General features: G+C 47.6%; 2 protein-coding genes across 2 annotated transcripts in view; one reads left to right on the forward strand and one right to left on the reverse strand.

Moving 5' to 3' along the window:
- NPC1 (NPC intracellular cholesterol transporter 1) overlaps positions 1-933 on the forward strand; it is a 52655-nt gene extending 51722 nt beyond the window's left edge. The window contains 1 exon segment of the mRNA NM_001003107.2: positions 390-933. Coding sequence (NP_001003107.2) covers positions 390-472 — 83 coding nt within the window. The 3' untranslated portion in view covers positions 473-933.
- RMC1 (regulator of MON1-CCZ1) lies at positions 884-22850 on the reverse strand. The gene is made up of 20 exons (XM_038543645.1): positions 22690-22850; positions 21876-21952; positions 19715-19799; positions 18029-18085; positions 16673-16759; positions 13453-13593; positions 13038-13141; positions 11314-11403; positions 11120-11225; positions 10215-10326; positions 7333-7377; positions 7042-7095; positions 5257-5385; positions 4594-4700; positions 2970-3089; positions 2603-2680; positions 2225-2329; positions 2060-2128; positions 1749-1974; positions 884-1048 (listed from the first exon to the last, which is right to left on the reverse strand). The coding sequence occupies exons 1-20, from the start codon at positions 22789-22791 to the stop codon at positions 969-971; spliced, it is 1974 nt and encodes a 657-aa protein (XP_038399573.1). The 5' UTR covers positions 22792-22850; the 3' UTR covers positions 884-968.
- Between the last annotated feature and the right edge of the window lie 230 nt (positions 22851-23080).

The raw sequence follows: 23080 nt of genomic DNA on the forward strand, positions 1-23080 counted from the left end.
GGGGGAGGCCTGCGTGACTCCTCTGCAGCTCGGGCCCAGGAGCTGCCCACGCCCAGCAGTGCCGCACAGCAGTTCTGTTCCTAGACCCCCCGTCCCCACGAAGTGCTGCCTCTTTTCTTGTTTCAAGACTGTCATTAAGATCTTTTTACTTCTGTGGCCACGTCAGCTTCCGTAAATGACCTGTGGTTGGAAGGAGCAGTACCAGTTTCCTTGCTTTAGAGCTTTCTAAGAAGTTGAAGCATTGAAAAAGGGAAAAATGAGACGTTGGGGGATTTTTATTCTCTGGGGGGATAGGAAGTTTGTACCATAACAGAACCTCCCCTATCACCTTTTCTCCTGAAGACACGATCCAGAAGTTTGTTTTTTTTTTTTGTTTTTATCCCTCACAGGCCCATCAATAAATAAAGCCAAAAGTTTGGCCTCCCAGGAGCGATACAAAGGTACAGAGCGAGAGCAGCTCCTGAACTTCTAGCCTCTCGTGAGGTTTGGGGACCTTGAACTGTGTCTGCGGGTCGGTCGGTTTACCACTGGACAGTAGCTGCATCGTCAGGGCGGAGCTGGACACCAGACAGTACCAGACACCACCAGAACAGCTTTCAACCTCAGGACTGCAGATCTGACGTGTGAAGCAGTATTACCAGATCGGAAGGCAACTCCAGGACGCTGAGGGGCCTTCCGGCTTCTCCAGGAACAAGACCCAGGGCAGGCAGAAGGCGACACTGGCAAGGCTGAGTGGGATCTGCTCCCTGACACTTTTTAAAGGCCAATCAATGCAATGTTTTTCTTTTGTTTGTTTGTTTTTGGAGTAAGCCATCACAACACAGGTTCTATACCATATTTTTAGTAACATTTGAGGATATTGTAGATACACTTTACTATAACATTTTGTAGTTTAAAGAGCTTTATTAATGCAATAAATTAACTTTGTACACATTTTTATATATATAAAAAAAACCTAGCAAGGGATTTCAGAATGTTGTAGGCCTCATTAGAGCTTGGTCTCCAAAAACCTGTTTGAAAAAGGCAACATGTTCTTCACAATGTTCTCCTATAAAGGAAATACAGATTTCATCAGATGTGACGTGAAAAGAGGAAAACAAGAGAATGAACACTTTAGGGCTCATAGATCTGTATGGTGGGTTTTAACTTATTTTTCTTTCATAAATACTTTGTTTTCCTAAGCTTTTGAGTTGTCCTTTTTATTTGTACAGCTCACGCCAGGGCTGTTGGACACCTTCACACCCCCTAGCGAATCACCGTCTGCCTTGAGACACGAGTAGAGAAGCTTGCCTGTCCTGGTCATGCCAGCCTGCACTGTCGACTAAGCTTCCAAAAGCTGGTGGGCCTGAAGCAGAGCAGCGCATGCTCCTTCCCCACCCTCGAGAAGCGGATGCCTTAGGTTTCCTGCCTAAGACAAGGCCCTCTCCCTCTGACACCCCTTAGTCACCGTTTCCGGTCACCGTTTCCTGTCTCGTCCCTGCCTCTTCAGAAAGGAGCATTCCCACTGCCCAGAATGCATTCACTGCAAGTCCCAGAGCAGAATTTAGATTCCACTGGCGTACTGAATTTCCTCTTAGCACAATCAATCACAGAATTTTGTTCCTAAAAAAGCTAACCCGGAGTTCTCCTTAGGAGAGTTCACCCAAAGGCTTCTCACCTCCTCATCCAGCTTCCATCAGCACCACCATCACCACCCCGTCCCACCCCGCCCCCCACCCTCGTTCTTTTCACTGCTGCCCTGTCCTCACCTGGCGTAAAGTTAGGGTTCCCTCGCAAACGCTGGTTTCGCTGTTCAAAAAACCGAAATATAGTATAGAAAAGCATGTTGTCTTCAGTCTGCTTCGCGGCATCTAAAAATTTTCGTGCAGAAATGTTGTCGTGGCCGCCAATGCCCCGGATGAACCGTAAGGCGGCTAACACTTGGTGTTTGGAAAGCAGCACTTCGACGATCTCGTCATTGGCTGTCGAGAGGCGCTGGAAGGGAGGGAGAAAGGTCCAGTAAGTGCCAGCTGCAGGGACAGGCTGGAATGCGGTTTAAAACGTGGCTACAGCAAGTTACCTTCAGCATATCCAGAGATAGCTGGTGGGCGGGAGGGTAGAAACTTTCTAGGGATAAGAGCAAACAAGCCTGAAAGACACATTTTCAAACTAGCTTCAGCATAAGAGGTCAGAAGGTTAAATCCTAGGTCTTTAATCACAGAGGCAGAACCCTGGGGACACGTACCAAAGGCTTGGAGTCGCTGAGGACGTGGTACTGCAGGAACTGATGCAGCATATAAAAGAGGTTGTGCTGGACCAGCGTCTTGATGACCAGCTCGTGTAAGTAATGCTGGGGACAGAGATGGAAGGACCGCCTGTCTCCCAACCACCCAACTACACCAGAGCAGAGGCCATGCAGGGCCGGGGCTGGAGCTATTCTAGGTGATGGGTGCGTGCTTCCACCATCAGTGGAGAAGTTTCTGCCACCTGCGCGTCGACAGGACCCTTGACTGAACACCCCTCCCCACCGAAGAACAACATGGGAAAGTCACCCAGAATTCTGGGTCTGGTGTGTGGCCCCTGCTCCTCTAATTAGGGACAACCCGAGCTGATGTGAGGGTACCTGCACTGTGATCTGAAACTGGTTAAGAGAGCGAATGTATTCCATCAGCACGGCTATCACAAATTTATGAGGCATGTCCTGCGGAGGGAAAAAAAAAGTCTTCAAAACCTCAAAGACTCGCAAGGAGGCCACCCGCAGCCCCTCATTTACCACCACTTGTGTCCACATGAATCTGGCCCAGAGTTCCATTGCCCTCCGGAACCTCCCTGGCCAATGGTCCTGTTTTGGCCTGAGTATTAGAAGTCCAACTACCGGCACCAGGTCTCCGCCCAGGACCACTCCAGTTGTCTAGTCCCATCCTGAGTCCTACCACTGCTCAACTGACTCCCTGCAAACACGATCTTTGTGTGGGGGCTCTGTCACCTACCTTCTTCTCAGTGAACACCGACAGGACGTGGGTGTACATGTCGGACTGATCGATCACAGCCTGGGTCCGCACTGGCCTTTTGAGAAGTGGGCTGCTCCGGCTCTGCCCCGCTTCTAGTGCCTACACAACACAGTGCAAATGTGACCGTCGTCTTCCAGGTAATCTCAGAAGGCTGAATCCCCAAACCCTGTGAGCCCCAGAAAGGAGCGGAGGGCGAGCTTATTATTTCCTTGGACAAAGCTAGTTTTCCCGTGCAGGGACAGGGCTTAGGAGGCCCGAGTTGCTCATCTTGGAAACAGGCTAACGTTCTTGAATGGAGCTAAGAGGCCTAAGTCCATTTCCTCTTAAGACACTTTTCTGTAACCTCAAATCCTTACTTTTCTTAATCACAGGCTTTCTGGTATTTGTTAGCTAATAAAAACAGAATGGCATACTGCATGTTTGTTTTGTGAAGCCCTGACCCTACAGTAAGGAACGCCACTTATGAGACCCTGAGTTGGGATTTTTGAGAGGTGTGCCTCGGTGCAGAAGCTGGGGCGGGAGGTGTGCCCCGGTGCAGAAGCTGGGGCAGGAGGACTGACAGGCTGCACCACGCTCTTGACTGGCCCATGTTTATGAAGCCGCAGAGCCAGGGCAGGGAAGCACAGGAAACCACTGGGGAGCAGCCCTATTGCTTCCCACGGTCTAGTACACTAGCAGCAAGGCCAGGAAGGCTCTGGAAGAGCTCAGCCCTCCTCTGCCCCCTTCGTGTCTAACAGGACAAGGACAGGCACACTCCAAGATCGCTCAGCCTTCGGCAGCCTGGCGTCAGTCCTGTTACCCCGAGGAGCTAAAGGGGAGTGCAGTTCTGGGCTTCCCATGGCTTACATCCACTTCCACTTTTAGTGTTAGGGCTAATCAGATCCTTGAAGGGAAATACTTCATTCCACTCATCCTAACAGCAGAGCAGAACCGGGCTATAAGCCTCGTTAATGTCTCCAGGCCTTCACAACAAACACTCGAAAGTGCTACGTGAAAGCACAGTGCTAATATTTAATCACTATCCCGACAGGACACTGACCCAAAGCCAGAAGAACTCTTGCTTTTATAGCTATTACAGGCTAACAGGAAAGAAAAAAGAGGTGGCAAAATGGTTATACTTCTACTAATTAAGTCTAAGCTCTGACTTTGGCAGAAGGATGCATAAAATACTGCAAAACTGAAACCAACTTTCTTATCCATAAGACAAGAAAGACCGAAGACCTAAGTGTAGGATCTGACACAGAACGGAAACAAAAGGTGAGAGGCTCCTGGGGGGCTCAGTCTGTTCAGCATCTGCCTTCAGCTCAGGTCATGACCCCTGGGTCCTGGGATCGAGCCCCACATCGGGCTCCCTCTCTCCCCTGTTGGTTTACGCGCACGCGCGCTCTCTCAAAAAAAAATCTTAATAAAAAAGAAAGGTGAAAGCAGTAGGTGATAGCGTCAAGCTAGTGGGCCACACGAACTCTGAACCAGCTGCTCCCCCCTGCAGCCACCCTGCCCTCCAGCACACCAGCCTCAGCAGTGTTATTCCCCCAGGACCTTGCAGCACAATTACTTAGGACACACGGGTGGAGAGGAGCCCTCGTCACAGCATACAGCATACCATTGTGTAGCTCTGCTCAGCATCCAGGTACTTCTTATACTCGTGATTGAGTTTGTCAAAAACCGTGGCAATCACAGGTAACGTTGCTCTGTCTGACTCACTCAACACTGGAAAGAATGTGCACAGGTCAACCGAGTTTCCGTCCGTTTCAGAACTTAAAACACGGGGCTGCGACAGAACTCCCCTCCAAGGGCCACCAGGCAGACCTACCTTCCATGGGCATTTGGAGAAATGAAATCGTTTGTGGAGACCTGGAGCGCAGAACTCCCTCACTGCCCTGCCTGGGCACTAGGAAAAGTCTCTACGGAGGCTTTCAGGAGAAAGTACTCCGGGCAGATATCTACGTAGTTAAGTGACTAGGAAGCTGAGAAATGTCTGCTTTCAGGCCAGGGGCAGGGGCGCTCCCTTAGGCGCGCCAGCTGGGTCTCAGATGCTCACACATGTGACTGCCCTATTAGGTTTTCTCCCCAAGTCACTATGAGTCATTTTGATATTTCATCACCTTTCCAGGGGGTTAAATAATCCACCCTTTAGAAAGTGTGGGATGAGGCTACAGGCTGTGCACAAGGCAGAAATATGTGGGCCGGCTTCCAAGAAAGCGGGTGGGCAGCACAGGCCCAATACGAGAATCAGACTGAGGAATGGGGGGACTGGTCCACTTACTCTGCGAACAGACAGACAGGATGACCATCTTGCATTCCTTCCTCTGGAGGAGAAAGTCCATCAGTCTTCCTTTATCTGGCAAGAGGTTTACGATGGGCTGAAGCTTCACTTGGAGGTTCCAGAGGTAGCCTGGATGGAGAAGCAGCACATTTCACATGGGATGCAAATCAGAACAAAAGTCTAAAAGATGGTTCCCCTGATACAATCATGGGGGGCCTGGGGTCAGGGGAATCCTGAGGAGCACAGATACCATCTTTGTCTCACTAACCCCAGCGCAGCCTGGGACATGCAGGATGTGCCTGACGGAAGGACCGCAGCCATATTACAACTGCGTGCTCGATGGCTCCATATGACAAAGTGCCCTGCCACCCCCACCCTCCCACCCCCCGATCAGAGGGGCATCAACGGTATAACTTTCGAAACAGGGGTAACAAGGCATTATTTTTTTTAAGATTTTGAGAGAAAGAAAGAGAGTAAGCAGGGGGAGGGGCAGATGGAGAAGCAGACTCCCCACAGAGCAGGGAACCCGATGTGGCGCTCAATCCCACAACCCTGGGATCATGACCTAAGCTGAAGGCGATGCTTAACCTACTAAGCTACCCAGGTGCATGGGTGACAAGTCTTTAATGAGCTCAGAGCACTTCCGGTCCTGTACCCAGTTCCTTTGTAGCCTCGAAGATTGAAAAAGATGTTAATGTGTGGTAATAACACGGGTCCTGTACTGTGGTTTCCCCAGCACTGGCTCTTCAGTCAAAAGGTAACTCCAGGGGCTCCCAAGGGAATTTCATGATTCATCCATTCATCATTCCGTGACTTTCTCGAACACCCACAGTGCCAGGTAGGCAAGTAGTACCTCTCTCAACTGGGGCGCCACAAGAGAATTCATCACTGCATTAAAAATGATCTCAAGGGCAGCCTGGGTTGCTCAGCGGTTTAGCGCTGCCTTCAGCCCGGGCCGTGACCCTGGGGACCCGGGATCAAGTCCCGTATCAGGCTCCCTGCATGGAGCCTGCTTCTCCCTCTGCCTGTGTCTCTGCCTCTGTCTGTCTCTCATGAATAAATAAAATTTTAAAAAAAATGATCTCAGGATCCCCTTCTCAATTCGCCCACAGCTGGCCCAGAGCTAGCACCACTGCAGTTGGAGAGGAGAGAAGGGAATTCTACATGCAGGGGGGTCCCACGGGCATTAGTGCTGATTCTCTCCCTGGGAATCCTCGTGGATGAGACAAGAGAATGCACGGGTGGCTGAAGACCAACACAGGAAGTACACTAACGGGAAGCCACAGGTGCTAGGGGGCTACCAGGAAGACAACGAGCATCCTGGGCGGGGGGGGGGGGGGGGGGGGGGGGGGGGGTCGTCCCCAGCACAGTGGGAGGCACAAGTGCCCTTCTGTGCATACAGGGAACAGAAAAGGTCACGGACACCTGCCGATGCGGCGGTGGGAGGTAAGGATAGGACAGGCAGGGCCTTGCACACTACGCTATGGGGCTAGCTTTTCAGAATGGACAGAGCTGAATGGGCTAAAAGCAGGGGAATGGCCATTCCTCGTTGTTAACTTTATTTATTTATTTTTATTTATTTATTTTTTTTCGTTGTTAATTTTAAAGATAACCTAGGCTCAGGATAAAATACAGAATAACAGAGAACAGAGTACAAAGTGAAAAATTATCCCATATGATGGAGTTGAAGGGAGTGGTCCACTCTCAGATTCACCTCAAAAACGTCACTGGCCACTGTGACCCAAAGCCTATTGTCTAATGTGACGACCGTCCCCTCTGACCCACCTTGGCTTGCACTGATGATGATGTCAGGTTGAAAGACAATCCAGGATGAAGAATCTGCATGGTATAGGAAACAGTACACCGCAAGAGGAGAAAACAAGGGACAAACCCAGCTCTGATTAGCACTGTCCCGCCCCACCCGCCCCACATTTGCAGAGGCTACTTGGCTCCCAGGACGCTCTTCAGATAGTTCACAGCTGGCGAGGCTAAGGCCTCAGGACCACTCTCAGACACCAGTACACAGGGTGACAGCTTCCGTTCTGTGCACGGCAGCAAGGCTGTTGTAAAGGATACAGAGTTTGCACGGGACAGGAGACTGGCTGGTCACAGGAGCAGGACCTACAAAGGGGAAACACACAGGTGCTCAAGGACGGTACCATCCGAAAATCCTGCCAATACCAGCGTTTAGGATGTGAAATGCAGTACTTTTTAAAGCCTTCAGTAAATGTTTATTCAACTGGAGTTAAATGAGGAAGGAGTGAATGCTCTTGTCCCACTGATAACACATAGGAGGAGGGAGGGGGAAGTGGAGAACAATCCATGAAAATGTCCTCCCAAAAAAAAAAAAAAAAAAAGAAAATGTCCTCCCAAGAAGGGGAAAGGTAGGGTATCAAGAGTTTATTCAGAGTCGTTGGTTCTTCTGTAATAACCGAAGATGACACATCATCATTTACACACTTGCAATAAGGAACTGAGAAGTGTTCCTGGATGATTCAAAATCAAATCCCCACATAACTCACTGATACCACTTCGAATAAAAGGGTTTTGTGATTTAATTACCTAAAATAATTAGCTCAATTCTCCACTGCACAAAGCAGATCAAGGCACAGAGATCTCATCTAGGAAACAGACCCCAAAAGACCTTCCATGCCAAGGACGCACAACGACCAGCGACACGGCCCAGGCGTCAGGCGGGCAGCCCACGGTGAACCCGACACACAGCCCTGCAACCTAAGCATCGCTCCCGGTTTTGTTCCGATTACCCAGGTACAATCAGAGCATCAGTTTTAACCAGTGGTTGGAAAAGGTGGTCATTTTGAACAGACCACCCAAAAGAGGAAAGGGCCACTGGGTCCGACAAGCTAAAGCAGAGAACGCTTGCATTTGGAACCTGAGGGGGGAAGGTTTGCACGTGGGCCTCAATTCTGGCTGCCAATCATGTTGACTTAACCGCTCTCAGGGACGAGCCAGGTGTCCTTGGGTATTAAAGCCTAATGTGTAGTCAGCTCCAGAAATACTGGCTGAACAAACCAAAACCAGAAGGGGAAATGAGAGCAGCTGGCTCTTCCCTAATTCGCTGGTGTCGTCTCTCAAAACAGCCTAACAAGCTCCTCCAGACGGCACGCCCTGCCACAGCACCAGGCGGGCAACACACTAAGACACTGCGAGCCTGCACGGGGCTTACAATCTGGCAGGAAAACAAGACACAAAGCCATTAACTGTGAAAAAAAAAAAAACCTGCTTTATCAGCCTACAATCTGGAGGCCAGAGATTCCATGGACCTTTAAGGTCTTAACCTTTGCCTAGGCTATTATTTTGATCACACCTGGCATCTGATTTATTACAACTAGCCAATTAGAACCTGACCGCCTCCTAACTGGTCCCAAACAACTGACCCAGAGCAGGTTTTTAGTATCTCAAGATGCCTTTCCCTCCAATTCACCAGCAGTTACCTTCCTGCCAAGTAAGCAGCAGATAGAAGATAAACATCTGACACAATGAGAAAGATGGGAAAACAGAAAGCGCACGCACGCACGTGCGTGGTGACAGGCTCTTAAGCAGGCTTCATACCCAGCACAGAACCTGATGCAGGGCTGGATCTCAGGACCCTGAGATCACAATTGAGCTAAAATCAAGAGTCGGCACTTAACGGAGTCGCCCAGGTGCCCGCACACAATCTATTCTTTTAATGCTAACGTTATTAACCCAAGAAAAGGGAGATGCTGGAAGGAACACAGAAAGCCAAAAGACTCAATCTAACCTAAGAACTAGCTCCTTTGGGCCCCCCAGGGGACTCAGTGGTTGAGCGTCTGCCTTTGGCTCAGGTCGTGATTCCAGGATTCTGGGGTCAAGTCCCCCATCAAGCTCCCCGCGAGGAGCCTGCTTCTCCCTCTATGTCTCTGTCTCTATGTCTCTCATGAATAAATAAATCCACAAATATTAAAAAAAAAAAAAAAAAAAGACCTAGCTCCTTCCTCCCCCAGTGCTGCCAGAGTTACTAAATTTTGGCTGATCCCACAAGTCAAGGCAGGCAGACTGGAGGCGGAGCTCTTGCGAAACTCTCAGTCACAGCCTGACTGGAATCTTCCCTGACAGGTGCAAGTGCCTCCTGACTGCAGCGGGGCCCACGCCAGCAATACTATCTGACAGGGATCCCTTTTAAAAAGAAAACAGTTACCAAAGCTCCAGATGTGAGGCTGTACACACGCATGGACACTGCTCCCATCTCCTTTAAGAGAGCTGAATGTTATGTGAGCTCTACCTTGAAATAAATTACGCTGGGAAAAGGCAAAAAGAGCCCAACAGTTTCTTCCTTCCCCGAAAGCCTGACCTCCTCTCCTCTGACTTCCTCCTCCTCCTGCCTAGGACAGGGCAGATTTCGAATAAGCAAAGCGGCACAGCCTTAAGCTCTTCCTGTGACCACCAGTGAAAAGAGAATGCAGTTTTCACCAAGTAGCCATGACACAGAATGTGTGAGAAAGACCTGGAAAAGTGATCCCGGTTCACGTAACAGCCAGAAGCAGCCCCGTTTCATCCCAGGGTTACAAAGCACAGGCAAACAGAAAACGGAGGACTTATTCAATCATTAATTTAAAAGATCTTTTGGCTTCAGTGGGTAATCCCGACTGAAATTTATCTACTTTTACTATGCTTTGAGAAGGCTCTGCGCCCAATGTGGCGCTGACACTCACGACCCCGAAGAGCCGTGTGCTCTACCCACCAAGCCAGCCAGGCACCCCTCCCCACTTCCCATTTTACAGCTCAGAGCAATCATTCTATCTTCTTCAAAAGAAGATTCATTTATCTTACAAAATGCCTTTCACAGCACAATCTTACTAATACCATCAGTAGGGTTTTCATTAAAACAAAACAAAACCACCCCTCCGCCAAGCACATGGCCCTGGGAACCCCTGTGTACACTCCTCATTCCAACTGCCACGCGGAGGTCCCCTTACCTGCCACGGGGATCTGATAGGGCTGAATGGAGCGCGCTGGGAGCACCGGGTGATGGAAGGTGACAGTGCCATCAAACTCTCCTCTTAACTTGATGTCAAATATCACCGAGGTCTAAAGTGGAGAGAAATAAACTTGGATGCAGAAACAGGCCATGACTGCTCGACCTGCCCCTTCCATTCTCTCGCATCCTGCCACTCCTGTCAGCCTACTGAGTCTGCACACACCGCACCCCTGCGGGCCGGCTCTACGTGGGGAGGAGCATGCTGTGATATCACAACACTGTGACATTGCTCCCCACGCTCACGCGGACACGTACACTTCTGGCGTTGATGACAGGGAGCCCCCGAAGTGCTCCAAGTGATTTCCTGCAGATCTTTTTCACCTTGACTCACAATACCTTCTCTAATCAAGATAAGGGTGTCACCATCCTGCAGGAGGCATGGGACAAAAGGGGCTTGTCTACAACCAGATGCCCAGCCAACCACACAGGAAAAAGCAGGACCCATTCTAGTCTTTCTCCTGGGCCACACAGGAGCCTCAGAATCACTGTCTCTCAGCACGATCATTCATCCTTACAAAGGAAGTACAAAGTTCACATGCTCATGTAGAACTGTGGTTCTGCAGTAAATTCCTAGCTTAGTCGATTCAACCAAATGATTGTGCCAGAGTCAAATATCCTCCGGTGCTACTTTCTGGAATAGTTTTTAATTAACTGTCAATAGAGAGGGAAGCACTCTTTTTTTCCTGAACTGTCTAGAATACCAAACCCATTTGCATCTGGAAGACCAAAGCTTTAGCATGAAGAGCACTTTCTAGTCTTTGTTCTGAATGTTTGTCGATTTTCACGACTCTTTTTAGCAACACTGGCAGACCAGACACACACACACACACACACAGCTCCTACCTCTGTATCCTGATGATGAACGACCACCAGGTTATCCACCACATTCAGGGCAAACTTCCCCGTCCGAGATAACTTTAGTATATGCGTCTTTTTACAGGCACCTTCTCTGTAGGATAACACAAAGGTCAAAAAATAGATCGACAAGCTTTAGTTCATATTTTAAAATTGGAGAAAGAGGACAGCATTAAATATACCGTGGTAGATGATATAGGACTACCTCCGCTCCTGTACTATTGGAGGTCCGAGAATGATGCCTCAAGAAGAGAACATAAAGCTGTCCGTATCTAGAGGGCAAAGAGACAAGACGTCACAGCGGGCCACTGGAAATTCCTCCATTCTAAATGCTGAATTACGAGGCCATCATCATTAATTAGGACAGATTCACTAATACAGTATTTCACAACTAACAAAAATATGTATGTAATTAAAAAAAAAAGCAAAGCCAATTAGAAAGTGAAAAGGGGAACACAAAACCAAATATCGTTCAATCATAACACTTTTTTAAAAATATCTTATTTATTCATGAGAGACAGAGAGAGAGGCAGAGACACAGGCAGAGGGAGAAGCAGGCTCCCCAGAGGGAGCCCGATGTGGGACTTGATCCTGGGACTCCAGGATCATGCCCCGGGCCGAAGGCAGCCGCTCAACTGCTGAGCCACCTAGGCGTCCCTAATCACAACACTTTAAAAAGAAAATACAACCATGATGTCTAAAACTACTAGAAAAAAAAAATGTTATTTGTAGCTATCCTTGAATCATAAACTAAGTCTGTTTTCTTCTTCCGTAACTTTCTCTACCTTCTCTATCTTCCGTAACTTTCTCTATCTTCCTTGATAATAGGAAAATTGTCTTCATTTGTAGACCTCACGGAACCAATGCTGCTAGGTCCAGTTCCTGCGTGCATACTGCTGTTCCAGGGGCCGACACTGCGCTCAGTCTGCCACAGGGACGAGCATAAAGGCAAGGCAGTGGGTCCCTGCGGCTAGTGCGTGAGGACTGCTCTCACTCTATTTTTTAAACAAGGATGCCACCGAAGACTGCCTTAAAAAAAAAAAGGATCCTACCTGGTAAAAAATGTTAAACTTCAAAACCACTATTTTAGACCAAAGAAGAATCTGAAGTAATTTAGGAACAAAATGGAACAAAATTTTGACATTTTTGAATAGGGTATATGGGGTATTCTTTGTATCAGTTTCTATTATTATGTGTTTAAAACTTCCATAATGAAGCACAAATTGAGATAATCTGCATTTACAAGTGAAGACATACCTTCCTGCGTAAGTAATTCAGTTCCATGATTGTTAGATAAAAAACTGAAACTATGTTCTTCTTTAGAACAAATGGGATATATTTTAGCAAAAAGAAAAGTCCTTGATAAGTGTGCCTGGGTGGCTCAGTCAGTTAAGCACCTGCCTTCAGCTCAGGTCATGATCTCAGGGTCCTGGGATCGAGCCCCACGTTGGGTTCCCTGCTCGGTGGGGAGTCTGCTTCTTTCTTTGCCGTTCCCTCCACTTATGCTCTCTCTCAATGGCACACTCTCTCTCTCAAATAAATAAATAAATCTTTTTAAAAATAGTCCTTGATAAGCTTCAACTACTCACAGAACAAAAAAAAAAAATTTAATTCTAGAATTAAAACCCCTAAAAGACACACTAGTCCAGTGCTTTCATTTTATCAGACTAGAATGATGGGGAAAAAACCTCCCTAAAGTCACAAAGCTAGTAAAATCAGCAAAGAATGCCATGCTGACAAAAGGTTTTCTATAGTCACAAAATCTAGACACCGAGAGGGAAAGGGGCAAGTCTCTATCATGTGCTCAGAGGGCAGCTGGCCAAGGGCAGCCTGCAGTGCTTACAATGCACTACTTCTATCACCAAAAGCAATTTCAAGAAGGAATTCTCTCAAAAGACAGACATACATCGTGGCCATCGCAATGTCTCTCTCAGAAAGGTTCAGCTTAGTTGACTTGGGCACCGCTGGCAATTCAATCTCAAACTTGGGCAGCTTCGACATCGTGCCAGCCTGTTTGGGTGATTAAAGTAATCAGGAAAAGCTGATTAAACCCCTCTGCTGCTTCAGCATTCCCTACAGAAACCACTGAGGCTGCGCACACAGTCTTTCCATCCCTTCCAAAGTCCCACTGTGTCCTTTCCTCCGGGGGTCTGTCCCCACCCAAGAGCCATTCTTGGAAGGGATGGGAGGGTAGAGTCCACCCTCTAGCGGCCAGAAGTGGGGAGGTCATCGCCTGGAGGAACTTGACCGCCTGAAGTCACCCTAGGACGTCAGAGGAAGGGGTGGGGAGGAGCCTTTCCTAAGAAGAGGCTCGCTCTTACCCGAAAATAAAAGGGCTGCAGCACATTTCCAAGGACCGTGGTAGACAGCAGGATCACAGCACCCTCGGGGCAGTACATGTACCAGTTCACATTGATATTCTGGCTCTTCAGGAGTTTCAGATTCCGTTTCTCTGGTAACACCTGAAGCAAAGTCCCAGAAACAGAATCGTTATTTTAAAACAGTAAAATGGAAAGACAATGGACAGTAAGTGAAGAAAACAATAAAAAGCACAGCGCCTGGGTGGCTCAGTCACTCAGGTCCTGATCTCAGAGCCTTGAGCTCCACGCTCAGCGGGGAGTCGGCTTCTCCCTCTCCCTCTGGCCCCCACTCCCACTCAATCTCTCTCTCTCTCTCTCTCTCTCTCTCTCTCTCTCTCAAATAAATAAATAATGGGCAGCCCGGGTGGCTCAGTGGTTTAGCGCCGCCTTCGGCCCAGGGCGTGATCCTGGAGTCCCGGGATCGAGTCCCGCATCAGGCTCCCTGCATGGAGCCTGCTTCTCCCTCTGCCTGTGTCTCTGCCTCTCTCTCTCTCCCTGTGTCTCTCATGAATGAATAAATAAATAAATAAATCTTTTTTAAAAATTAAATTTAATTTAAAAAGCAGGGGAAAAAAATCACTAAATAAAACTGAAAATTTTGATCTGGTGCTCAGGACATTAGAAATCTTGGCTCACGTACTCTCACCGCAACCCTGATGTGTGGGCACCACAGACACCCGAGCGAGGAGAAAACAAAGGCTCAGACACCAGTTACTGTAGGTACAGCCCAGGCTGGCCAGTTCCCCGCACTGTCGGGCACCATCCACCAAAGAGAGGGAGCAGCCCTGCCCTGGAAGCCTCACACTGGATGAGCCACCACCAGCCTGTGGTACCTGCTTTCCTCCTGGCCTCCATCCTGACCCCAGTTAGTACCGAGCCTGGAAGCAGCCCCTGTCACTAATGATCATACTCATGAGACGCCGCATACAAACCTAGTATTTTCTAGTCAGGTCTTAAATATACTGTAAATATTCTGATCCATTAAGGATCCTGGAGTGGAGCCCCAAGACATTAAATGCTCACAGAACTCTGTGCTGAGGGAGGTCAGGGTCTGAAGGAAAAGGTTATCTTGACAATTGGGATAAAAAAAAAAGGAGTCCTCTTTAACTCATTTCTTGAAGAGCTGAAGACCACCTAGGTGACATAAATGTATGCTTTTCCACTATAGAGGACAGAAAGCCGTATGACTGCCACCGAAGGAACCCTTCAGTGAAGCAAGTGATCCTTCCCACACTACCATACATACAAAACTCTCTGTGTGGAAGACATTTGTGCAGTTTCTGATGGTCATTACAAAGATTTTGATGACAGCCCCACAGCAAAACGTGGGGCATTAACATCTCACATTTTGCTTAAACCAGTGTATTTTCTCCATCCATAGATTCTAAATTATACTGCTTTCATTGGGTCAACAAAATTAAACCCTGAGAGAATCCTAACAACACTCTCTAGATAGGCTCCGCCGAGCATTCTCAGACGCATTTCTCAAGGTCAGGCAGTTGGAACGCACTACGAGATGATAAGGCAGGTATAAAGTTAAGTCAACAGAGTGAAAAGAAATGGGAAATATTTGCAAACCATTTATCTGATAAAGGGTTACTATCCAGAATATATGTCTATGGACTGATAATATGCAGTTCTGGCAAAACCATGGAAAATGGAAATTCCTACATTGAAAGCTAAAGTGCAGGAGTGCCTGGGTGGCTCAGGCAGAAGAGCGAGCCACTCTTGATCTTGGGGGTGTGAGTTTGAGCCCCACGGTGGGTGTGGAGTCTATTTGAAATAAAGATTTTTTTAAATTATTTTTTAATTTATTTTTTTAAAGACTTTTTTCTTAAAAAAAAAAAGGGGGGACACCTGGTTGGCTTGGCGGCTGAGTGTCTACCTTTGGCTCAGGGCATGATACTGGAGTTCTGGGATCGAGTCCCACATCGGGCTGCCTGCAGGGAGCCCACCTGCTTCTCCCTCTGCCTATGTCTCTCATGAATAAATAAATAAGTCTTTAAGAAAATAAAAAAAAGAAAAGAAAGATTTTACTTATTTATTCATGAGAGATACAGAGAAAGAGACATAGGCAGAGGGAAAAGCAGGCTTCATGCAGGGGAGAAAGAGAGAAAAAGAGAGAGAGAAAGGAAGCGAGAGAGAGAGAGAGAAAGAAGAGAGAGAGAGAGAAGAAGGAAGGAAGGAAGGAAGGAAGGAAGGAAGGGAGGGAGGGAGGGAGGGAGGGAGGGAGGGAGGGAGGGAGGGAGGGAGGGTATCTGTTCAACTTTTTGGATGTTCATACCTATGCTGTAATTCCAAGAACTGCTTCACTCAAGAACATACAGAAATGTTTGCAAGCATGTTCACTGAATTGTTTTATAATCACAAAAACATGAAAACAAGCCAGAGGTTCAGCAACAAGGAATAAGTTAAACTGTAATATACCCACACAACAGAATATTATTTAGTGAGAATAAAATATGGACAAGTGCACCTGGCTAGCTCAGTGTGCAGGGAGCATGACTCTTGATCTCAAGGTTGTGAGTTCAAGGCCTATGTTGGGTGTAGAAATTATTTAAATAAATAAAACTTAAAAAAAAAATTTTTTTAAAGAAATTATGGACAAATGTCCAAGACATACTGCTATGCAAGGACGCCTGGGTGGCTCAGTGGTTGAGCGTCTGCCTTCGGCTCAGGGCATGATCCCAGTGTCTTGGGATCGAGTCCAACATCGGGCTCCCTGTGAGGAGCCTGCTTCTCCCTCTGCCTATGTCTCTGCCTTTCTCTCTCTCTCCCTGTGTCTCTCATAAATAAATAAATAATCTTAAAAAAAAAAAAAAAGACATACTGCTATGTAAAAAAAGCCAGCCACAAAAGTTTATATACAACATTCCTGTTTTTGTAAAAGAAAAAAAAAAAAGTTTGTACGTACGTAGGAAAATTAAGAATTATGTACTAAACTGTTCACATTAGTTATTTCTAGGGATTATGGGGGGACTTTTACCTTCCATATATCCTTCCAATGTTTAGTTGTTTTATAAAAAAGCATGTATTTCTTATAATTAGAAAAAAAATAAAAACCTAAGCAAGAGACTAAAACTCTAGAATCTCAAAATATCTATTTAGTATGGAATTCAAAAGGCTGCCAAACTGCCATCACGGACTTTTCTCCCACAAAAATAAATGATCAACATACTACCTGGTAAAATTCAATTCCTTGATCTGTTATGAAGACAATTTCAGTAGAACTGGTCCAACAGAATCCTAATATGTTGGCATTCTTGGTCTGAAAAGAATTACAAAAAATTTTAATGAAAAAAGATATTGGGGGGCACCTGGGTGACTCAGTCAGTTAAGCATCTGCCTTCAGCTCAGGTCATGATCACAGGGTCCTGGAACTGAGCTCCATGTCAGGTCCCCTGCTCAGCGGTGAGCTTGCTTCTCCCTCTCCCTCTGCCTGCTGCTCCGCCTGCTTGTGTGCACATGCTCACTCTGTCAAATGAGTCTTTCAAAAGCATAAAACATTCTATATCTATCACTCTTTATTAAAAGTTACCTGGATTTGATCACTTATTAACAATCAAACTTTTAAATACAATGTTCCCAGATTTCCATCTGGAACATCTCACTGAACACCTGACTCTGATTCTTTCTGCTCAAGAACGAGGGAAAAGCCTAAATTTCGGAGAAAAGTAACTGATCAGCCCTCAGGGATACCAAGTTCCCTTTTAAGGAATCGAAGGTTGGCTGACTTTCTCTTAGTTGGCCATATCATAAAAACAGGCATTATAAAAGCATAAAGGCCCAAAGGTTCTCTGAATGCTTACCACCCCAGGACTGGGGCCGGGAGCCCCCATGTCTGCCTTACCCAGTGTGCAGCAGCACCCTGCGCCCGAGGGCACACGGGGCTGTGACAGGGGCTCTTCTGTGCACACAGGGTCAGGAGGTCTGCACAGGGCTCAGTTCCTGGGCCAATGGGCCTTTCCTCCTCCCAGAGCCACCCCGAACTCCATTTACCACAACAATGACAAAGCTGCTAAAAGCCATATTCAGCCTTTAGCACCTTCTGCCTGTTTCCGGGGTGCCACACTGCCACTTAAAGCTGAGTCCCCTCTAGCCTCGTTCATTAGACCCAGCAAATCTAATTAAAACAGATTAGCATCTACATTTAGGGAACGAAACTCGAAGGACACAAGGACAACAGATCAAGAAAAGGATTCATTGTTGGGAGAAGGGGGAAAAAACTCTTCCTAAAACCCCCAAAGAGGCTGTTGTGAAAGAAACCCAGGATCTGACCCAGAGGCGCAGCCAGCTCAGGAGGAACGGCTGACACTGCCCAGTGCTGAACATCTTGTCACCCATTTAATCCTCCTGCTTCCATCTTGTCGAAGAAACAGGCTTTTAACACTTTTAAACTAGTCCAGAGTTACAGAGCCCACGAGCAGCAGGTCTCAGCATAAAGCAGGGCCTGCCTCCACGTGTGTGCTGCCCATGACCCCGCCACACGACCAGCACAGGGAAATGGCCTGCATCCGGGAAAGGATCTGGTCCATACCTTGCACTCTTGAGTGTATTCCAGCTGAGAACTATCCGGGATAAAGTTAGAAAAATCCTGAAAAGTAAAAAAAAAAAAAAAAAAAAAAAAAAGAAAGAAAGAAATTTAGAACAAGTAGCAGCATACTGCCAACCTACATTGGCAGACAACAAAAGACACATTTAAAAAGTGATCAGGGCAGCCCGGGTGGCTCAGCGGTTTAGTGCCCCCGTCAGCCCAGGGCCTGATCCTAGAGACCCGGGATCAAGTCCCACATCAGTCTCCTTGCATGGAGCTTGCTTCTCCCTCTGCTTGTGTCCCTGCCTCTCTCAATCTCTCTCTCTCTATGTCTCTCATGAATAAATAAATAAAATCTTAAAAAATATATATATATATAAATAAATAAACAAATAAATAAATAAATAAATAATTGTTAAAAAGTGATCAGAAGAAAACTGATAAAAGACCAAAGAACTAAAAGGACCAATGTGGACAACCTGCCTTATAACACAATTAAAAAAAAGTTAATCCAAATACTCAGAGTTTAGAAACTGATACTGAAAATCAACTGATTTCAGGGAAATGCATTGCTGCATCTTATAAGAAGCTTTTGGCGGGAGGCGGGGAGGATCCCTGGGTGGCTCAGCCGTTTAGAGCCTGCCCTCGGCTCAGGGTGTGATCCTGGAGACCCAGGATGGAGTCCCACGTCTGGCTCCCTGCATGGAGCCTGCTTCTCCCTCTGCCTGTCTCTCTGCCTCTCTCTCTCTCTCTCTCTGTCTCTCATGAATAAATAAATTAAATCTTTAAAGAAAAAAAAAAAAAGAAGCTTTCCAAAACTTTTAGCAGTGAATACTGACAAAAAGAAATCAGATTCTGCCTCTTTCCAATAGCTTTCACTCCATTTTACAAATGACGATGAATACTTACGAAGGCGAAAATGCCAAACAGGGCTCCAGCTCTGAACATCTACTCCTAGTGGGTCAAGCATTCAAAGATGCAAGAAGTGAATAAATGGAGCTATTCCGGGAAAGGTAATTCACAAAGTTGCCAAAAATACACCTCACATAATCTATGCTGCTAGTTATCAATCAATACAAAAGACAGGCCTGAGGTTCCAAATTACTTCAAAAAAAATTAAGTCAAAAATGACAAACTAAGGTCCTAAGTATTTATCCCTTGAAAGTGTTTCTCCAAAAATTCCCAAGGCTCAAATACAAGACAACATAACTATAACTTTCATGGCTTTAAAATAATAAGAGTTGGGATCCCTGGGTGGCGCAGCAGTTTAGCGCCTGCCTTTGGCCCAGGGCACGATCCTGGAGACCCGGGATCGAATCCCACATCAGGCTCCCGGTGCATGGAGCCTGCTTCTCCCTCCGCCTGTGTCTCTGCCTCTCTCTCTCTCTGTGACTATCATAAATAAATAAAAATTTAAAAATAAAATAAAAATAAAAATAAAATAAAATAAAATAAAATAATAAGAGTTTCCTTTAACACTGTTTTTTTTTTTTGGCAATTCATTCCCTTCTAAATGTACTTTAATGTGATTTTCTTTATGTTATATTTAAAGCTATACTTAAACTGGCTCTGGCTCAGTTGGAAGGGCATTTGACTCTTGATCTCGCGGTCATGGATTTGAGCCCCACACTGGGTAGAGATTGCTTAAATAAGTAAACCTTGAAATAAGTAAATAAAGATATGTCTTACCACAGTCTTTGAGGTCCTTTGAACAGCCAATATCTTATTTTCCAAGGAAAACTTGATGCACTTCACTTCTCCTTTGTCTTCCATTCTTTAGGGAGGAAAAAAGTAAGTTCTGAGTTAAAGTTAATAACTGAATTCCAGCATCTAGCATTTTGTGAGGAAAAGACATGTTAAATACTCAGGAAGGAACAAATCTTAGCTGAAACTCATGTTTCTAAAAATAACAGGACTTCTTTTCAAACAACAAAATCTAACCGGCAACAAATTGCTGATGAAATTTACAGTTTTGTGGCTAACAAATGACTGGCGAATTAAGAACAGGTGCATTTTCCCTTGAGAATCATCTTAGCCATAAATAAGTAAGACCCACACAGCAACCTTCTCCAGAAACTACCAGCTGTCCTTCCCCATCGCCTCACAGCAGAGCATGTGAAGGAGAGTAGTCAAACAGACGTTACAAAGGGTATTCAAGGGATAGACTTCAAAGCATTACAAGCAAACTTTTGACTGTGGTGATGGTTAACACTCGTCAAAACTCGACTGTATGTGTTAAATACAGGCAGTTAATCCTACCACAATAAAATTGTTAAAAATACACAAAATTGCTAAAATAAAACTTTTGCCCATAAAATTAAATTTTAAAAGAGGATAAATTCAGTATCTTCCTCCTTAAACCCTACTAAGCCCCTAAATCTGGACCATCTCAGGCTCACCTCATTTTCCATACCCAAAGGACCATCAAGATCTACCCCAGGCCTTCTTAAGCACCCAAGTGCCTATGTGGTACCAGTCCACTCTGCCTTCGGTCTGGTCTTTAGTGTGCCTGGGTTTGGACTATTGCAATCATCTCTCAGTGGTACCCCCGACTTTGATATGCTCCCAACTAACGAAGCTTCAATGTTGTGAGCACCATGATCTTTCCAAACCCTTATAAGATCACACCATGCCCCATCTTACAAATTTTCAATAAGAAGAAAAAGCCCTCTTAAATAAAAATTAAAAAAAAAAAAAAAAAAGAAAAAGCCCTCCCTATTTCCATAGCAGAATACATAAGGTTGAAGGTGACTCTTGCCAGTGGCCAAACCATCACCACCTCCCCTTCCCTACAAGGACATCTGATCTCAATTACACAGACCTGAATTCCCCAAACACCATGCTTGTTTGCCTTTACACTTGATGTTCCCTCCATCTCAAAGGCCTCCTCTCTTCCCCATGCAGAATCATCCCATTCAAGCTTAAAAGTTTTCCTTAAAGGCTCCATCCTGAGGCCTTCCCCATCCAGGGCAGTGGTCTCCCCCCACCTACCCCAAGACAAATGTCTCATCTCTTTTGTGTGCTCAAATTCTAGCAGAGTGCTATTACAGCACTTTTCACAATCAACAGAATGTGTCCACACACTTGTCTCCCACGCTGAAGTTATGATTTCTGCAAAAGGCGCCAGTCAGATTCAAAATGTTCACATGCCCGGTGCCTAGCACAGCAGCTACAATTGGCATTTGCTGAACAAATGATGAGTGATTCATTTCCTACTTCAAAAAACTGCTTCCTATTAGCACAGGCCACCTGCGAAAAATTTAAGTCACCACTGAACTGAGGGCCCACGTTGTACTTTCCTCTTCTGTAATCACAGGAGTTAAAGACCAGATAACTTATCAACCGAATCGAGATACTTCCGAAAGTGAAAGGAAGTGCTATTCATAATTCTACTGGTTCAACTTGCGCAGACTGGGACGTCCAGTTGCCTTTAGAGGATGATGGAGTTTTCTTAATATACATTACTATATAGGCAGCACTAACCAGGAATCTCCACCTACCGTACACCCTGAAAAGACCTGGGCCAGATGAGGAAATGAAGGCCCTTCCCAGGCCGAGATGCTGGAAATGGGCACATCAACGAACTCACTTGCTAATTTCAGGTGCCAGGAAGTGGGTTCCCCACGTTGGAGCCTTTGATGCCCCAGCTACACACTTCACTCTGACAGGTGGTACCGGTGTGCGCCACCAGCACTCAGAGCAGGTGTCTGCTTCCCTAACACGCAGGGATCTGCCTGTGTGTGTACACTTCAGACCCTTTTACAGCCAGAGGGCAAACTTTTAAGAACCAACTTCTGAACGCATCATTCTGTTCACAAGTGACAATTATTCTGTGAATGTTAATAGTTACCGGAATGAGATGGGATTCCTGTCTTCTGGGCCTTTAACCACCACGCCCGTAGCTCCACCTGACCGAACTGCAAAAACCTGGGAGGGCAAAGCAGCAACGTTAACTGAACTTTGAAAGACTTTAGACACATCCCCCAGCCGACAAGTGATTGTCGCTACTACACCCCACTCCTGGCTCAGCTGAGCTCACGTCCAATCCGCAGATGCTCGACGCTCACATCAACTTGAAAGCACAAGCGCGCAGAGACCAAAAAAAAGGTCCCGGCGCTGCGAGCGCAGCCCAGTGTGGAGGCCCGGCCGGGTCCCCGCGGCCACACCTGTCAATCCGCCCGGCGCAGGCGCCGCTGAGGCACTTGAGCACACCCGCTGCCCCTCGCACCGCTCCCCCCCCACCACCTCCAAAACTCCGAGAACAAGGGCAAGCTCAACGGCTGAATCCTCGACTGCAGCGGTGGCTGAGGACGGACGCAGACAACAAAGGCGCCAGGCAAGGGCCGGCGGGCCAACAGCTGACCACCCGGCGCTGGAACCCAGGATGAGACAGCCAAGGGGGCTGGGACGGGAGCGGCGCCGCAGGGGGGTGGCACAGCTTCGGGCCCTCCTAGCTGTCACTTTGGAGAAGAACCCCCCCCCCCCCCCGCCCAGTGGCTCCGGGTCCCTCCGCCCACCCAGCAGCTCGGAGCCCGCGCCGGCCCCGCAGCGGGAGGGGAGGCCCCAGGCCTGGCCCCCCCACCCCCGGCTCCCCACGTGGGAGCGCGCGGGACGCCCCTGCGGCGCCGGGGACGGCGGGCGAGGAGGGCGCGGGCGGCCCGGACCTGCTTGTTGGCCTCATCGAAGAAGACGCAGTTGACCGGGTTCGCCTTCTCGAAGTGCACCGGCCGCTCGCACAGCTCCAGATAGTAGTCCTCCTCGCCCATAGCGGGCGCCGCCGCTGCGGCGGGGAGTCCCGGGGCGGCCGCCAGCGTGGAGCGGGGCGAGCGGCGCCCGGCGCGGGGAGGCGGGGAGGCGGGGAGGCGGCGAGTCGGGCCGGGCGGCGGCGGCGGCGGCGATCCGAACGGGCCCGGAGGCCGCTTCCTGGTGCCACGCCCCCACCCCGTCCGGCACGTGACCCGCCGGCCTCCGCGCTTAAAGGGGCGACGGCCGCCGGGCGGCGGTGGGGCCTAGCGAGCGCCGGAGGCTCCTCCCCTTTCCTGGAGGGCGGAGCCC

This window comes from Canis lupus, chromosome 7 (assembly GCF_011100685.1).
Source record: "Canis lupus familiaris isolate Mischka breed German Shepherd chromosome 7, alternate assembly UU_Cfam_GSD_1.0, whole genome shotgun sequence".
In the NCBI taxonomy this organism is placed as follows: Eukaryota; Metazoa; Chordata; class Mammalia; order Carnivora; family Canidae; genus Canis; species Canis lupus.